Source organism: Rhamphochromis longiceps, linkage group LG12, assembly GCF_057381845.1.
Source record: "Rhamphochromis longiceps isolate RC_006_pf linkage group LG12, R_longiceps_female_GT1.1, whole genome shotgun sequence".
In the NCBI taxonomy this organism is placed as follows: Eukaryota; Metazoa; Chordata; class Actinopteri; order Cichliformes; family Cichlidae; genus Rhamphochromis; species Rhamphochromis longiceps.
In genome coordinates this window covers 38,788,748-38,802,486 of record NC_140568.1, presented here as the reverse complement: position 1 = coordinate 38,802,486, position 13,739 = coordinate 38,788,748, and the positions used below count along the sequence as shown (strand labels likewise).

The 13,739-nt window shown below is 38.4% G+C and overlaps 2 protein-coding genes across 2 annotated transcripts; one reads left to right on the top strand and one right to left on the bottom strand.

The window, feature by feature from the left end:
• The first annotated feature begins 3,414 nt into the window (after window positions 1-3,414).
• LOC146657898 (uncharacterized) lies at window positions 3,415-5,898 on the top strand. Its single transcript, XM_085427058.1, has 3 exons — window positions 3,415-3,579; window positions 3,668-3,822; window positions 4,566-5,898. The coding sequence occupies exons 1-3, from the start codon at window positions 3,546-3,548 to the stop codon at window positions 5,028-5,030; spliced, it is 654 nt and encodes a 217-aa protein (XP_085283184.1). The 5' UTR covers window positions 3,415-3,545; the 3' UTR covers window positions 5,031-5,898.
• Window positions 5,899-6,296: 398 nt separating this feature from the next.
• spring1 (SREBF pathway regulator in golgi 1) lies at window positions 6,297-13,713 on the bottom strand. The gene is made up of 5 exons (XM_085426260.1): window positions 13,100-13,713; window positions 9,285-9,441; window positions 9,036-9,187; window positions 7,347-7,460; window positions 6,297-6,827 (listed from the first exon to the last, which is right to left on the bottom strand). Exons 1-5 carry the CDS (start codon window positions 13,193-13,195, stop codon window positions 6,744-6,746), a joined length of 603 nt encoding a protein of 200 aa, XP_085282386.1. The 5' UTR covers window positions 13,196-13,713; the 3' UTR covers window positions 6,297-6,743.
• Window positions 13,714-13,739: the final 26 nt, after the last annotated feature.

Here is a 13,739-nt window from a genome sequence, read left to right as displayed (position 1 = left end):
AGCGTTATCCATGTTATCCAACTTCTGTTTAAAAACCTGGCCTATATAATGCAAGCCACATCGCATGCAGATGGAATGTTTTTCATGCTCTGATATATTTTGAGGATTTTAGTTATCTGAGGTCTATCTGACCATGGTCACACCTCTTATGAAATCATATGATCCAATAATATGTCATAATGTGAGTGATGTTAAAAAAAAATTTGTCATGGAATTCCTTTGTATGAGGTGAATGTGGGTGTACCTAAAATGCAATTTAAGCCGGCCTACCAAAGCAAAGTTGCATGTTGCTGTTTTGTATGGTTTATCACGGACCACTGAGGATAAGAGTTAGTACTGCTACTATGGGTTCTAAACTCAATAGATCTCTCCTGCACTATGGTAAATATATATTTTTATTATTATTTAACAAACACAAATTTGACATGGTTAGGCCATTTGATCAACAAATACAACTGATACTACATAGTTTCATCATTACATCAGGAAGCCTCATATACTACTCGTTTAATCTGGTTGCATTATTTTGGTAATTTTACAATTTCTTGTTTAAGAGAACATTGTCCAATTCCATTTGTTTTTGTTTTTCTTCAGCAATCCTCTTGATCTTCCTGGAAGTTCAGTGGAGTCCTGTGTTTTCTGCTCCGATTTGTCCATCTAATAACTCCTGTGATCATTTGAAGAGAACCAATGACCTTGCCAAGTTATTCGAATTCGAAGCAACTGAGCTACTGAATTTATCTGTAAGTACCATCTAGTTAATCTGCTGTCATATACTCTTTGCATGATTGCTGTAACTATACACAGGACATTCTGTAGACTTTACCTAACTGCTGCAAAATTGATCCAAATCTTATATGTCATATTTAATCTCAATCATCTTCCAGAGTTTAGTCTTGATTTTTCACCTCATGTCTGTCCTCAGAGAAAGCCTGTTTAAAATGGTTTTAAACTCTAGAGTTTACTTCATGTAATATTTAAAACGCGTCTGTCGAAAATGTTTAAAATGCTCACTGATGTATAGTGGATGTTTGCATGAACAGATGTAGTCAGTAAGAGCTTAAGTAGCCAATACATAACGGTACTCTCAAAGGCCCCTCAGTGTAAATGCCTAGTGTCTTACTTGTGTGCTTTTAATCTAAACTACTAGTGCAAGAACCTGCTGGGGTTGCAACTTATGGAAGTATATAAATATAAATCTTAAATTAGTAATGCTGAATGACATGAATCCGTCATGTCTCTTTGAATCTGCTGTTTGTGAGCACAAAAATAGACAAGTTGACGACGTACACGGCACATTATTTTTTCCAAAGTGTATTTAGTTACATTTATTCACTCATGACTGTTCTTATTACTTGTATGAACGTGTCACAAAACTCAGTGCAAGGCTGAAGCATCAAGTGGTTCTGTTCTTATTTGAATAGAGAATAAGAATTTTACAAGTTTTATGGTGAATTCTACCTGTTTTTTTTTACCTACAGATAAAAAAATATGGAAAAAGGAATGAGACAATACGACCTGAAGTTCCTGACACCCAGATATCTGGTGAAAGCACTTGTGAGAAGCTGCAGAACATCTATATCAAGAATGAGCTTTTTAAGTTACACGTTTTACAAGCCAAAGAATATCACCAACAACTTTTGAGGTACCCAGTTGAAATTTTTAATAAAACAGAGCGCGTTGAAAAAACACTAGAAAATTTAAACATTATGATAAAGACTATGCTCGGACCATTCGATTTCACTCCCCCAACCCCACCCCGAGAGTTAACCGATCACCACAAACAAAAAATTTATGTATGGAGTGTTGCGGTCAGACTGACGGAATGGTCCAAACAAGTGCTGACGGTAGTTAATCAGACACTCTGTCACTAATAAGACTGAGAAAATATCTCTGTTATCTGGGATCCACCACCTCTCTGCTATTCCTGTCACGGTTAAGGTTTCCTTTTTAACCCTTGATGATGTTTTGACAGGGAATTCAAAGTTGTGCATTTCAGAATGGTCTCTTTGGCCATATATTAATTATTTACTGGTACCTTGTTTTTATTTATCTATTTCTTTGAATGTGAATATGATGTAGCTTAAATTTGCAAAATTATTTATATTTGAGAATATTTATTTATTTTGTTATGGTTAATATAATACCAGTCGCAGTGTTAACAATATCTTAAAATGTTTTATTATTTAATTGTTCCAGTGTTTCAGAAAGGTTCATTCATTAATTTGTCATTTATTTATAACTTAATATTATTCGAGTGTGCATATGTGCTGTGCTGGTGTGTGTGTATTTATTATCACATCCTGTTTAAGGTACAGTGATGAGTAAAACCAGTGTGCTCTTAAAACAGAGGAACTTGTCAAATTGTGTAAACTTTTTCTGCAATAATCAACCTTCTACTGAAATTGTGGGTTGTGTATGTGTACCCAGAGATTATGTAATACCAACAGAAAATTGTTTATGTGAATTGATGCCTTCAACTGAAATATGATGTTTCTGTATGTTTCTGAAATGCATACTGTATGTGGAGAGTATTACATAACTTGCAAGTTTTAGTTTTGTTTTGTTTTTCTGTTTGAAGCTTAATTTTCTGTAACCTATTTATTTATTTATTTTCCAGCCAGTTCTTTTTTAACTTATTTAGTGTTTTTATTATATATTTATCTCTTGAAAATGGCAACTGCTTTGTATACAAGAGGCAGGTGTCTGCGGTTTATATAAAGTGCAGCAATGACCTCACCTCTGTAAAGTCTTTAACTAAACCTTACGACCTACATTAAATTCAGATTCATCAGCTTGTTGTTTTGTTTTGTTTTAACTTACGCTGGGAAAGAGTCGTTTGTGTTTTGTAAATACAAAAATTTTACTTTTAATCCAACTTCAGCGTTTTGAATTGAGCTGCATTTCAAATTCTTCTCCCTCTGATTTGCTTGTGAGATCAACCAACAGGGTTGAGTTAAAATTTTAGTCAGGACATGAAACTAGTCAAAACTGTTGGGCTGTGGTTAGCTGCATCTACGCAGTACTGCATGACTCATTTATAGAATATTTCATAGAGTACATATGTCATCACAGAATTCTTGCTAAACTACTTACGTAAGCTAAAGAAAGCTCATTTAAAAACTAAGAAATAATCATGCATTTCACACTTACACAAACTACAATTTCACTTATGTTATGTAGCTCATATAAGATAAATAGCAGCCAGTTTTTAAAATATACCCTTGCTATCTACAACCTAGTTTCTTAGTCTCCTTTTTTAAATTTTTGCAGAGAAACTAACCCATTTATCTTTTAATATCAGTTTTTCTTTTCTTTTTTTTTTCTTTTTTTTAGTTTTCAACTCTATAATCTAACTGTTCTAGAGTCTAGAGAATACTTATCATCATCATCAGTAATTTCCTTTGGTGGAAGAGGTGGTGACCTGCCAGAAGAAACTGAATTGATTGGTTCAGTGGTTGACTTTCTTCATCAGAGGATATGGTTAAGTAAGCGATAGGGCAAAATTATATTTCACACACCTACTGCCCTTGTCACAGTAAACTATGAGGAGAATTACAATGGGAGAATATAGAGCAGGTACAGTATACCATGCAACAATGTGAAGTAGTTTGTATGAGAAAGTACACCAAACTTAAAATGTTGTGATTGTACACTTGGTTTACAGGTTTTCTGAAACTGGCTTGTATCTGGATGGCGATTCTGATGCACGGCTTGGATGCACAACTTGCACCAAAGAAACATGCTGCAGGTGCATCGTGCAGTCCCAAACACCTGACAGCCCTGACCGAAAGCTTGGTCAATGAAAGCTTGAGATGCTTTGTAAGTAACTTTAAAACTATTCATTTTCTCACCAGTGCAACCCAGAGAAGTGGTTTTGTGACGCTATTTGCAATCTGCCAGCGTGCTTGGATGACGCAATAGCTGTGGGGAGGTAGTCTGAATTTTTCTATCACTTAAATTTCGCAAAAACAGTGCAGCTCCCAAAGCTCTGCTGAGTAGTGCTGTGTCACAGCCTTCATTTCTAGAGTGTGTTACTCCAGATTAAGACACTTTTAGTGCCAGTACCATAGCAATTCTGTAGTCATTCTTTGAAACAGTTTCAGTTAAATTGCACTTTGTTGCTATTAAGATGTCTGCTTTTTTTTTTTTTTAACAGAATTACATCTCAGGTGTAGATTAAACAAGTTTTATCTATGAAAGCGCATCAGCCAGAAAACTAACTAACTAAACTAACTGGGTATTTTTTTCTGGTTCTTACAAAATAAACAAGACATGTCCTTGTAGGGGATTGGAGGAATATTTTTGTGAGGACAGAAAAAGTTGTTATTTCTATTGCCTGAATAATCTCAGGAGACACAGATTTTTTGTGTATATAATGGGTTTAAAAACACATCGTTTGATTAAATCTAGTGTTAAGTTTCTTCTTTTGCTGTGGTATAGATTCATGCTGAGATGCTTTGCATGACCTTTCAGAGGCAGTTTAAGAGATTAGCTGCGTATTCATGGGATGAGCAACACACGTCTTCAAAATCTCCTCGCCTCACTCTTGTCTTTTCTTTTAGGATGAAGCCAATGGAAAACACCTTGGTATTTGGTTACCTGGCTTCCCTGAGCTCCACGTCCAGAAGAGCTTTCCTCCTAATTGGACAAAAGTTCATTGCAGCTTGCGCTTCATGTATGAAGGTCTAAATGACATCTTGGAGGACCAGAAAAACAACCTGAATCCTCAAAACGTTTCACTTCACAAGAAGCTAGAGGAAACCATTGCCAGGATTAAAATGCTTGCAAATTGTATAAACATCATCTTTAAAAGTACATGTCCCTCAAAGCCATCACCACCTAAAATGCCTAAACAAGTATTTGAGAGGAAACAGTGGAGTCATACCCTGCTAAAGGCAGCCGGGGATTACCTGGTATGGCTGGAGCAAATGTTTGTTTCATATGTTAAAGGAACAAAAATGGGGAAAGGTAAAGTAACAAAGACCCAGCCTCATAAGTACCTGGAGGGGAGTGGATACCTGCTCTGATTATGAACAAGTTTAGCTGAGTTTGTGGTGAAAATGCGGTTATAGTTTGTGGCAGCTTTTCTTTAGCCCCCCCACCCCCGTCCAAGACTTTTAAATGCTACTTTTTCATGCATTCAGTATGCTGTTATGCATTAAGGATCTTTACAGTGTCTCTCTCTATAATATATCTGATATTTCAGTACAAACATAACAACCGACATGGTTAAAACAGCCAAAGAGGGTTTTTTTTTTATAAAATTTATGAAGGGTGTACTTTGATATTTTGGAAAATTGAGCTGTTCTTATTATTTTAAATGAGAAAGTACATGCAAATGTCTAATCGACAACATAAGTAAGGCACAACTGGGGAAGCAATTATCCAAGCTTAAACCTGACAGACAAAAAAAAGGTGAAAATCGCTGCTTTTGTCTGCTATCACCCAAATCCACCAATCGGCACCTCTTAACAAATGTAAACCCCAGTACTGCTGCGCTAACAGCTGGATCTTTTTCTAGCTGGCTGCTATTTGACGCTTCACATTTGATATCACAGGTGTGAATGATAACAACCATCTCAACAAATTCTAATAAAGCAAATATCTCCGTTTACCAAAACGTCATGTTGCTACCATAAAAGCGTTATCGGAAATGTCTTTGTTCCAAACCTGATAGCTCAAAGCAATCAACATGTTCCCTTGTGGCAGTAATTAATCAACTTGCCAACCAGGAAAATGAGAAATGGCTCTAATACATCTCCTAATTATGACAGTTTGTTTTCCTCAGCCTTCACATTGATTAATTGTTTTGCTCTGACCAACTATCCCATGTGTGGGGGCTACATTGCCTGAGGTAGAAAGAAACAGATAGCAATAACTTACAGAGAGCTATTAGTTTGGACTCCACATAAAAAACAATCAAGTTATATTAAATGTTTCTATATTTTCAAGAACTTTTAATCAAATTTTGATTTTTTTTTTTTTACTGTTATTTATACTGAAATTCCTTGCATTATCTTTCTTTTCTGTGGAACTTATATTTATTCACCATAACTATTAATTTTAAAAAAATAAATAAATAAAAAAAACAGCTGTTATTTCAAAATGATGTCTTGTTTGATTTTCTTCCTGGTGCTTTAGACCCACAAGCTTAATAAAATTTGAATGCATGACATTGCTATCTACCACTGTTATTTCAGTTAAATAAAACCTGCTAGAGTTAAACTGCCATTTAAACCACACTACTACAAAATCTACATGTCACCATTCAGAGAGAAAAAAGCAGAAACTCATTCAGTTTCACAGTCCCTTTTATTAAATAAGCATTTCATCTGCATGCACTATACACAGAGGTTAGGACACATTCTTTGCCATTTTAAAATGTTCAGAACAAAACAGAAAGGTTCGTTTGATTTCATGACATGACTTTATGACTTGTTTGAAGCAAGTGTTGATGGATGAGCTGCCTGCTAAATAGACCTGATGATCATCACGGATGAACGGATAAAGCGTATTATGCACTTATGAAGTGTAAATAATTTTAAAAAAGAAGAAAAAAAAAAGCATACAGCGTTTTGTCCTTTTTGAGGTTGGTCTTGCATTCCTTCATCTCTTTGCCACAATATTGCAAAATTGTCCAAGCATTTCATATGCACCATCTCTTCAACAAACACCCTTATTTGTCAATTGCTATTCCATTGCTCTTCGATTACTAAACACCAGAAGCAAGTCAAATAGGCTCATACAGGCAGAAGTTCTGGAGGACTCTCACCATAGCAGTACTTTGCTTGAGGGTTTCGGTACGTGTTTTCATGTTGAACGCTCTGGAGAAGGGGAAAAATAGAAATGAGACAAACTAAAAAGTTTTTTCACAAAGCACTTATATTGCTCTTCTCAATACTTTCACAGTACTGAAAATATTCAAAGCTTGTGCAGATTCAGTGATTTACAATGAGATTAGCCGAGAATCAGTTTTGTTTCTGTTTTTTATTTATTTTTATTTTGGGGAGTTTTTCAAATTTCTAAATGAACCAACTGTCTCAGGAAATTCATGAGAAAATCATTATGTGTCATAGTGATGCATCAAGTTCAAATAAAAGCGTATCTTTTGTCAACAACTGTCTGAAAAATATACAGATAAATGTATGAGCAAAATATCGACTTTGAATGTCAAGAGATAAGGGTAAGTGTTGCTGCATATCCGCCAGACTACTAATTTCACTATTCCTTTGTTTCCAAATGATTACAGTTATTGTTATTATGATTTGTATGGGTCAACACTTTAAAACTGGTTTGGAAAATCTAACAATTCATGTTTGTTTCTTCTGTTGAACTTAACATACTTGTGAAGATGTCCTACACTTGGCCAGACACAACTCAAAATGATCCGCGACAGCAGTGAAAAGATTCTGGAAACCTTCAGCTGCACGATTCAGGAAGCGCTCAAGAAGAAGTTGCTAAACAAAAATAGAAAGAAAAGAAATTGAACATGTACAAAAACATGTATAGATTTATAATCACTTAGATTTATTATCTGTTCCCATTGCATGCACTGCTTTGCTTAAAATGCAAACTCAATATGCAATTTTAAATGATATCTTTGGTTTCAAATAGGGCTGCTCGATTATGGCAAAAATGATAATCACGATTATTTTCACTGAAATTGAGATCACGATTATTTGACGATATTTATTTAACCCTTTAAGACCTACTATAGAACCAAGTCCGCCAGAGCTTATATTATTTTTTTACATGTTGTAGTGCCATTTATGGGAGCATTTCAAGTTGCTATACAACTGTTATAGCCCATATTTTAATAATATGTATGCATTAAGTCCATAGTAACTACATTAATTGCAAAAAAGTGCAATAAACTACAAAAAAAAATTGAAAATCGTTTTTGTTTTGTTTTTTTACATATATTTCTACTTGGAGAAATTTAAGAGGTTTATCCCTCAAAACTTTAAATACAAAAAATTTGCAAAAAATAGTTTACAACAACAGGAAACTTATTTTGAGTGTGTTCATAGTTTTATTTTGGAGATACACCAATTTTTATATACTGCAGGAAAAACAAAAAAACAATCCTATGATGCAAATTTTCAAAGAAAACAGCAGGTGCATCAAAATAAACTATTTCCAGCTGTGCAATTCGAGTTCTAAGCATCCCAGAAACTATTCAGAAAAGTCAAACATGACCAGTATAGGCCTTTAAGGCCTACAAGTAAAAAAAACTACATTTCCGCGAAAATGACGTCACTACCGGTTTCGGCCAGGAAATGGCAGACATGTGATAGTTCGCGCTGACGCCTGTTTCACTGTGGGAAGTGTTACGAACAGCTGATTGGATCAGCGAAGCGTGTTTCTGGAATATTATGTTTTTGTTCCTGCAAGCGCTTTTTATGCAATTTTTGCAAAGCTTTATGTGGAAGGAAACCGTGACCGAGGACAAGCTGATGGTATGAGATGTAAGTACAACTCCTCTGGTTTCATATGCAAAACAAATTATTGCGCTAGCTTACATGGTCCAGGTTCTACAGGGATTTAAAAATAGTTACACAAAACGGAGCGTGCTGCTCTGACGGCTTTAAAGGGTTAACAATGACTTTAAAAAATAATATAAAATAGTGTGCAACACCACTGAAGTTTTTTTTTTTTTACCTCTCTTTTCAACCAACGGCAGTCACTCTCCTCTCCAAATAACTTCTGCTTAGCTTTCCGAGCTTCCCTCGGGTCCTCTTAATCAGCGGTCTCCAACCTTTTTTGCACCACGGACCGGTTTATGCCCGACAATATTTTCACGGACCGGCCTTTAAGGTGTCGCGGATAAACGAGGGAGGGGCTAATAATCGGCTCAGTCATTTTTAATGATCGTTGAAAGCCCAGATCGTAATCGTGATTAAAATTCGATTAATTGAGCAGCCCTAGTTTCAAATGTGTGCATGCAAAGGTGCACAGCATGTGGGCAGATATGCCTTTTCCGATGAAAGTTAAACGCGATGATCCTGAAGGCCCTTGATGTGACAGATTACCTTATCGGGCTGGAGACAGCATGACACGCAATACTCATAGATGCTACAGCATCCATTGGCCAGGCAACTTTTACATATGTACTGTCTGGTGCTGGGAGCATTGACGTTACAGCAGCCATTAACGAGCAAGTCTTTTCTCTCACAGACATATCCTGTAAAACATTAATGCAGATTATGATAAGCACTGGTTACAGGCTACATCCGATGTGTTATCACTGTATGGTGGTGAGTAATAGATTTATTACTCACCAAGTTCGTCTGTAAGCAGTGTCTTGCCCTGGATGGAATTTCTACACTGAGTGATCTGTCGGCTGCTGTTCCCCAGGTTAAAGCGGACTTTCCAGGGGATGCGATGATCTGAATCTCTAACTTCTAAGAGTGTTCGGTCTCGTATGGTCCGCTCCTCCTGAAAAATGCACACATACAAGAAACGGGTCATGGAAAGCTAATGAAGAGCAACATAAATTTCAGAATATGGTTGCGCATATACAGTGGGGCAAAAAAGTATTTAGTCAGCCACCAATTGTGTAAGTTCCCCCACCTAAAATGATGACAGAGGTCAGTAATTTGCACCAGAGGTACACTTCAACTGTGAGAGACAGAATGTGAAAAAAAAAATCCATGAATCCACATGGTAGGATTTGTAAAGAATTTATTCGTAAATCAGGGTGGAAAATAAGTATTTGGTCAATAACAAAAATACAACTCAATACTTTGTAACATAACCTTTGTTGGCAATAACAGAGGTCAAACGTTTACTATAGGTCTTTACCAGGTTTGCACACACAGTAGCTGGTATTTTGGCCCATTCCTCCATGCAGATCTTCTCGAGAGCAGTGATGTTATGGGGCTGTCGCCGAGCAACACGGACTTTCAACTCCCGCCACAGATTTTCTATGGGGTTGAGGTCTGGAGACTGGCTAGGCCACTCCAGGACTTTCAAATGCTTCTTACGGAGCCACTCCTTTGTTGCCTGGGCGGTGTGTTTTGGATCATTGTCATTTTGGAAGACCCAGCCTCGTTTCATCTTCAAAGTTCTCACTGATGGAAGGAGGTTTTGGCTCAAAATCTCACGATACGTGGCCCCATTCATTCTGTCCTTAACACGGATTAGTCGTCCTGTCCCCTTGGCAGAAAAACAGCCCCATAACATGATGTTTCCACCCCCATGCTTCACAGTAGGTATGGTGTTCTTGGGATGCAACTCAGTATTCTTCTTCCTCCAAACACGACGAGTTGAGTTTATACCAAAAAGTTCTACTTTGGTTTCATCTGACCACATGACATTCTCCCAATCCTCTGCTGTATCATCCATGTGCTCTCTGGCAAACTTCAGACGGGCCTGGACATGCACTGGCTTCAGCAGCGGAACACGTCTGGCACTGCGGGATTTGATTCCCTGCCGTTGTAGTGTGTTACTGATGGTGACCTTTGTTACTTTGGTCCCAGCTCTCTGCAGGTCATTCACCAGGTCCCCCCGTGTGGTTCTGGGATCTTTGCTCACCGTTCTCATGATCATTTTGACCCCACGGGATGAGATCTTGCGTGGAGCCCCAGATCGAGGGAGATTATCAGTGGTGTTGTATGTCTTCCATTTTCTGATGATTGCTCCCACAGTTGATTTTTTCACACCAAGCTGCTTGCCTATTGTAGATTCACTCTTCCCAGTCTGGTGCAGGTCTACAATACTTTTCCTGGTGTCCTTCGAAAGCTCTTTGGTCTTGGCCATGGCGGAGTTTGGAGTCTGACTGTTTGAGGCTGTGGACAGGTGTCTTTTATACAGATGATGAGTTCAAACAGGTGCCATTCATACAGGTAACGAGTGGGGGACAGAAAAGCTTCTTACAGAAGACGTTACAGGTCTGTGAGAGCCAGAGATTTTCCTTGTTTGAGGTGACCAAATACTTATTTTCCACCCTAATTTACGAATAAATTCTTTACAAATCCTACCATGTGAATTCATGGATTTTTTTTTCACATTCTGTCTCTCACAGTTGAAGTGTACCTCTGGTGCAAATTACTGACCTCTGTCATCATTTTAAGTGGGGGAACTTGCACAATCGGTGGCTGACTAAATACTTTTTTGCCCCACTGTAACCCTATTCTAAATTCACTATATTATTATTCTGACAGATAATATCTGTCAATAACAGTAATGTTTCGAGAAACTATAGCCACTGTTTCAACAATGTAGAAGACAAGTAGAGTAAGAAGGCCATAGTGATCGATGTAGCAATACCCAGCAGTAGCAATACCAAGCAATAGCAACATCAGGATGAAGAAACACGAGAAGCTTGAGAAATACCAAGGGCTGAGAGAAGAGCCAGAGAAGATGTACAAGGAGAGGGGAACAGTGGTCACTTTGATGATCTGAACACTCTGGGCAGTGAAAAAGCAGATTCCAGGAATGAAAACCGACAGCTTTGTCCAGAAAAGTGCAGTTCAAGGAAAAGCAAAGATCCTGCGCAGCATCACCGTAACCAAACTGAATAGGCACATGAGTCCACACATGAGCACAGCATTGGAAATAACGGGTACGTTGACCAGTAGCTGGGTCAAAGCACCAGCTACTGGTGCAGCAGTAATCCGAGACTCTAGACATTAAGGTGTCATTCAGACTGAGTGAGTGTGTGGCTGAATGGTTAGAAAGAAAGTAAAGGTGATCTGGACTGAAGAGGTGGAGCTGCCAGGAGGCAGAACGGTCAGCTCAATGGTAGTCATCAGATAATAATAATAATAATAATAATAATAATAATAATAATAATGAAAGGGCCACAGATGCCACTGATGAGTTCTCCACCCAAAGGCCATCACCCTGAGGCTCTATGAGCAACAGAGAGAGGAATAAAGAGGATTAATGAGTGCCAGAGCCACAATCCAGGAAGAAACGTGGAGCCTCTGTTAATGCATCGGACAGAGAGCCCCCAAGTTAAGCTGCTCTATGAGGTCTTCAGCTGGCTGAAGGCAGCTGGTGATGAGGAACAAGAGAAGCTATCATACAAGACCAAGCCCCTACATGGGGTGTACCATCAACAGATGGAGGAAGTGGCTGGCATCAAGAAATCCTACCAGTGGCTAGAGACTTAAAGGACAGCACAGAGGCAGCTCATGGCATCACAAGAATAGGCCCTAAGCACCAGATCCATAGAGGCAGGGGTCTACCACAGCTGACAGAAGCCAAGCTGCAGACTGTGCAAAGGCTTCCTAGAACTATCCAGCACACTGCAGCAGAATCTAAGATGCAAGAAGGGACAACATACATTGAGAGGACCTATCAAGTGGCTGGGATAGTGTACGAGAATATCTATGCGCATGTGTTTTAGAAGTCTACTATTACCTGCTGGCTGAAAACTGCAGGGCTAAGACCCTGTGGGACTTTCAGGATAGAGAAGAAGCTGATGGCCAGCCACACAGAAAGTGGTGGCTGACAAAAAGCAGGAGACTGCAAATGTCTCTATCCCATGGGACAACAACTTCAAAAAGAAAGCATGAGAAAACTGAGAAGCTGAAGGAACAACTGAAGCAGACGTGGAAGGAAAAGTCAAGTGGCCCCAGTGATACGAACTGTAAACCCCAAAATTGAATAGTGGCTCCAGCAGACTGCAGGCTGACCATCAGAGGCCTGTCCAGAAGAGTGCAGTCATAGGAACAGCTAAGATCAGAGCCCTCACATTCTCGGGCTGCTGGTAGAGGACCCAAGCTTGAGGAACACATACACACACAAAACAGAAAGCACAAACATTTTCATTTAGAAATCTGTCAAAAAAGTGGGCATAAATTATTGTTTAGATGCTGGTAAAAGTCTGTAATATTAGACCCAGCTACACTTTCAAAAAATAATGCCACAAATTGTGATTATTCAGAAGAATAGTTATTTGGACAAGGTAGAAGCTTGGATATACAGCTCCCTACTAATGCGTGTATGTTTGGTTTCCTACTTAGAATTGGCATGTAGTGTGTTTTTTTGTTTTTACAAAGCAAAGAAAAAAGAAAGTGACTAGATCTTTTTTTCCTCTTGCATGTTTTTTTCTGTAATCGACTTATCTCAGTGTGAGTTTCTGTACCTGTTTGAGTGTGCTGGTCAGAAAGTAGATGAGGGAGAGTCCAAAGACAACTCCCAGCACCCAGCGCTTTCTCAGTAGCCGCCGTAGCACCATCATAGCATGGCTTGCTTTGGGGAAATGCAAGTGACAGCCCAACACATCAAACCTCCACGGATAGCAGTTCTCTGGCTGTCTTCAATTTTCAGGAATATGAAAAGGCTAACTGTAAATAATGTAAAGCTAGCTCAGTTGGTGGTAAAAATGCAAATATAGGACATAGACGGAAAATAGCTAACTCTAGCTAACCCATGTTTTAACTCTTAAACTCACAATAGCAACCTTTAAATATAATGTTTTGAAACTACCGAATTACGCGCTGGACATGCAAGCTAAGTGTTTCACTGTAAATGCCAGCTTTGTTAGCCTGCTAGCTAGCGCCGTCTGCTCTCGGTGTTGCTAGATAAATAATGAGGAGCGATAACCAATAAGCTATGACGCTGTTTAATAACGCTTCTTCGTCTCCTCTGTAGATAATAATTCGATCATGTCCAAAATTATGTCTAGTAAGAAGAAACGGTGGGATTTTTTTTCAGCAAAATCTGACATCCAGCATCAGCAAAACAAATCCCCAGCACGGATGTAGTGTGGTCGGAAAGAAGGT

Excerpts from the sequence above, each read along its gene's own strand:
- LOC146657898 (XM_085427058.1), top strand. The coding sequence starts at position 3,546 with ATGAGGAGAATTACAATGGGAGAATATAGAGCAG. Across the intron at positions 3,580-3,667 it reads AATGGGAGAATATAGAGCAG|GTTTTCTGAAACTGGCTTGT; the intron begins GTACAGTATACC and ends CTTGGTTTACAG. Across the intron at positions 3,823-4,565 it reads ATGAAAGCTTGAGATGCTTT|GATGAAGCCAATGGAAAACA; the intron begins GTAAGTAACTTT and ends CTTTTCTTTTAG.
- spring1 (XM_085426260.1), bottom strand. The coding sequence starts at position 13,195 with ATGATGGTGCTACGGCGGCTACTGAGAAAGCGCTGGGTGCTGGGAGTT. Across the intron at positions 7,461-9,035 it reads GCTGTCTCCAGCCCGATAAG|CAACTTCTTCTTGAGCGCTT; the intron begins GTAATCTGTCAC and ends ATTTTTGTTTAG. Across the intron at positions 6,828-7,346 it reads AGTGTAGGACATCTTCACAA|AGCGTTCAACATGAAAACAC; the intron begins GTATGTTAAGTT and ends CCCCTTCTCCAG.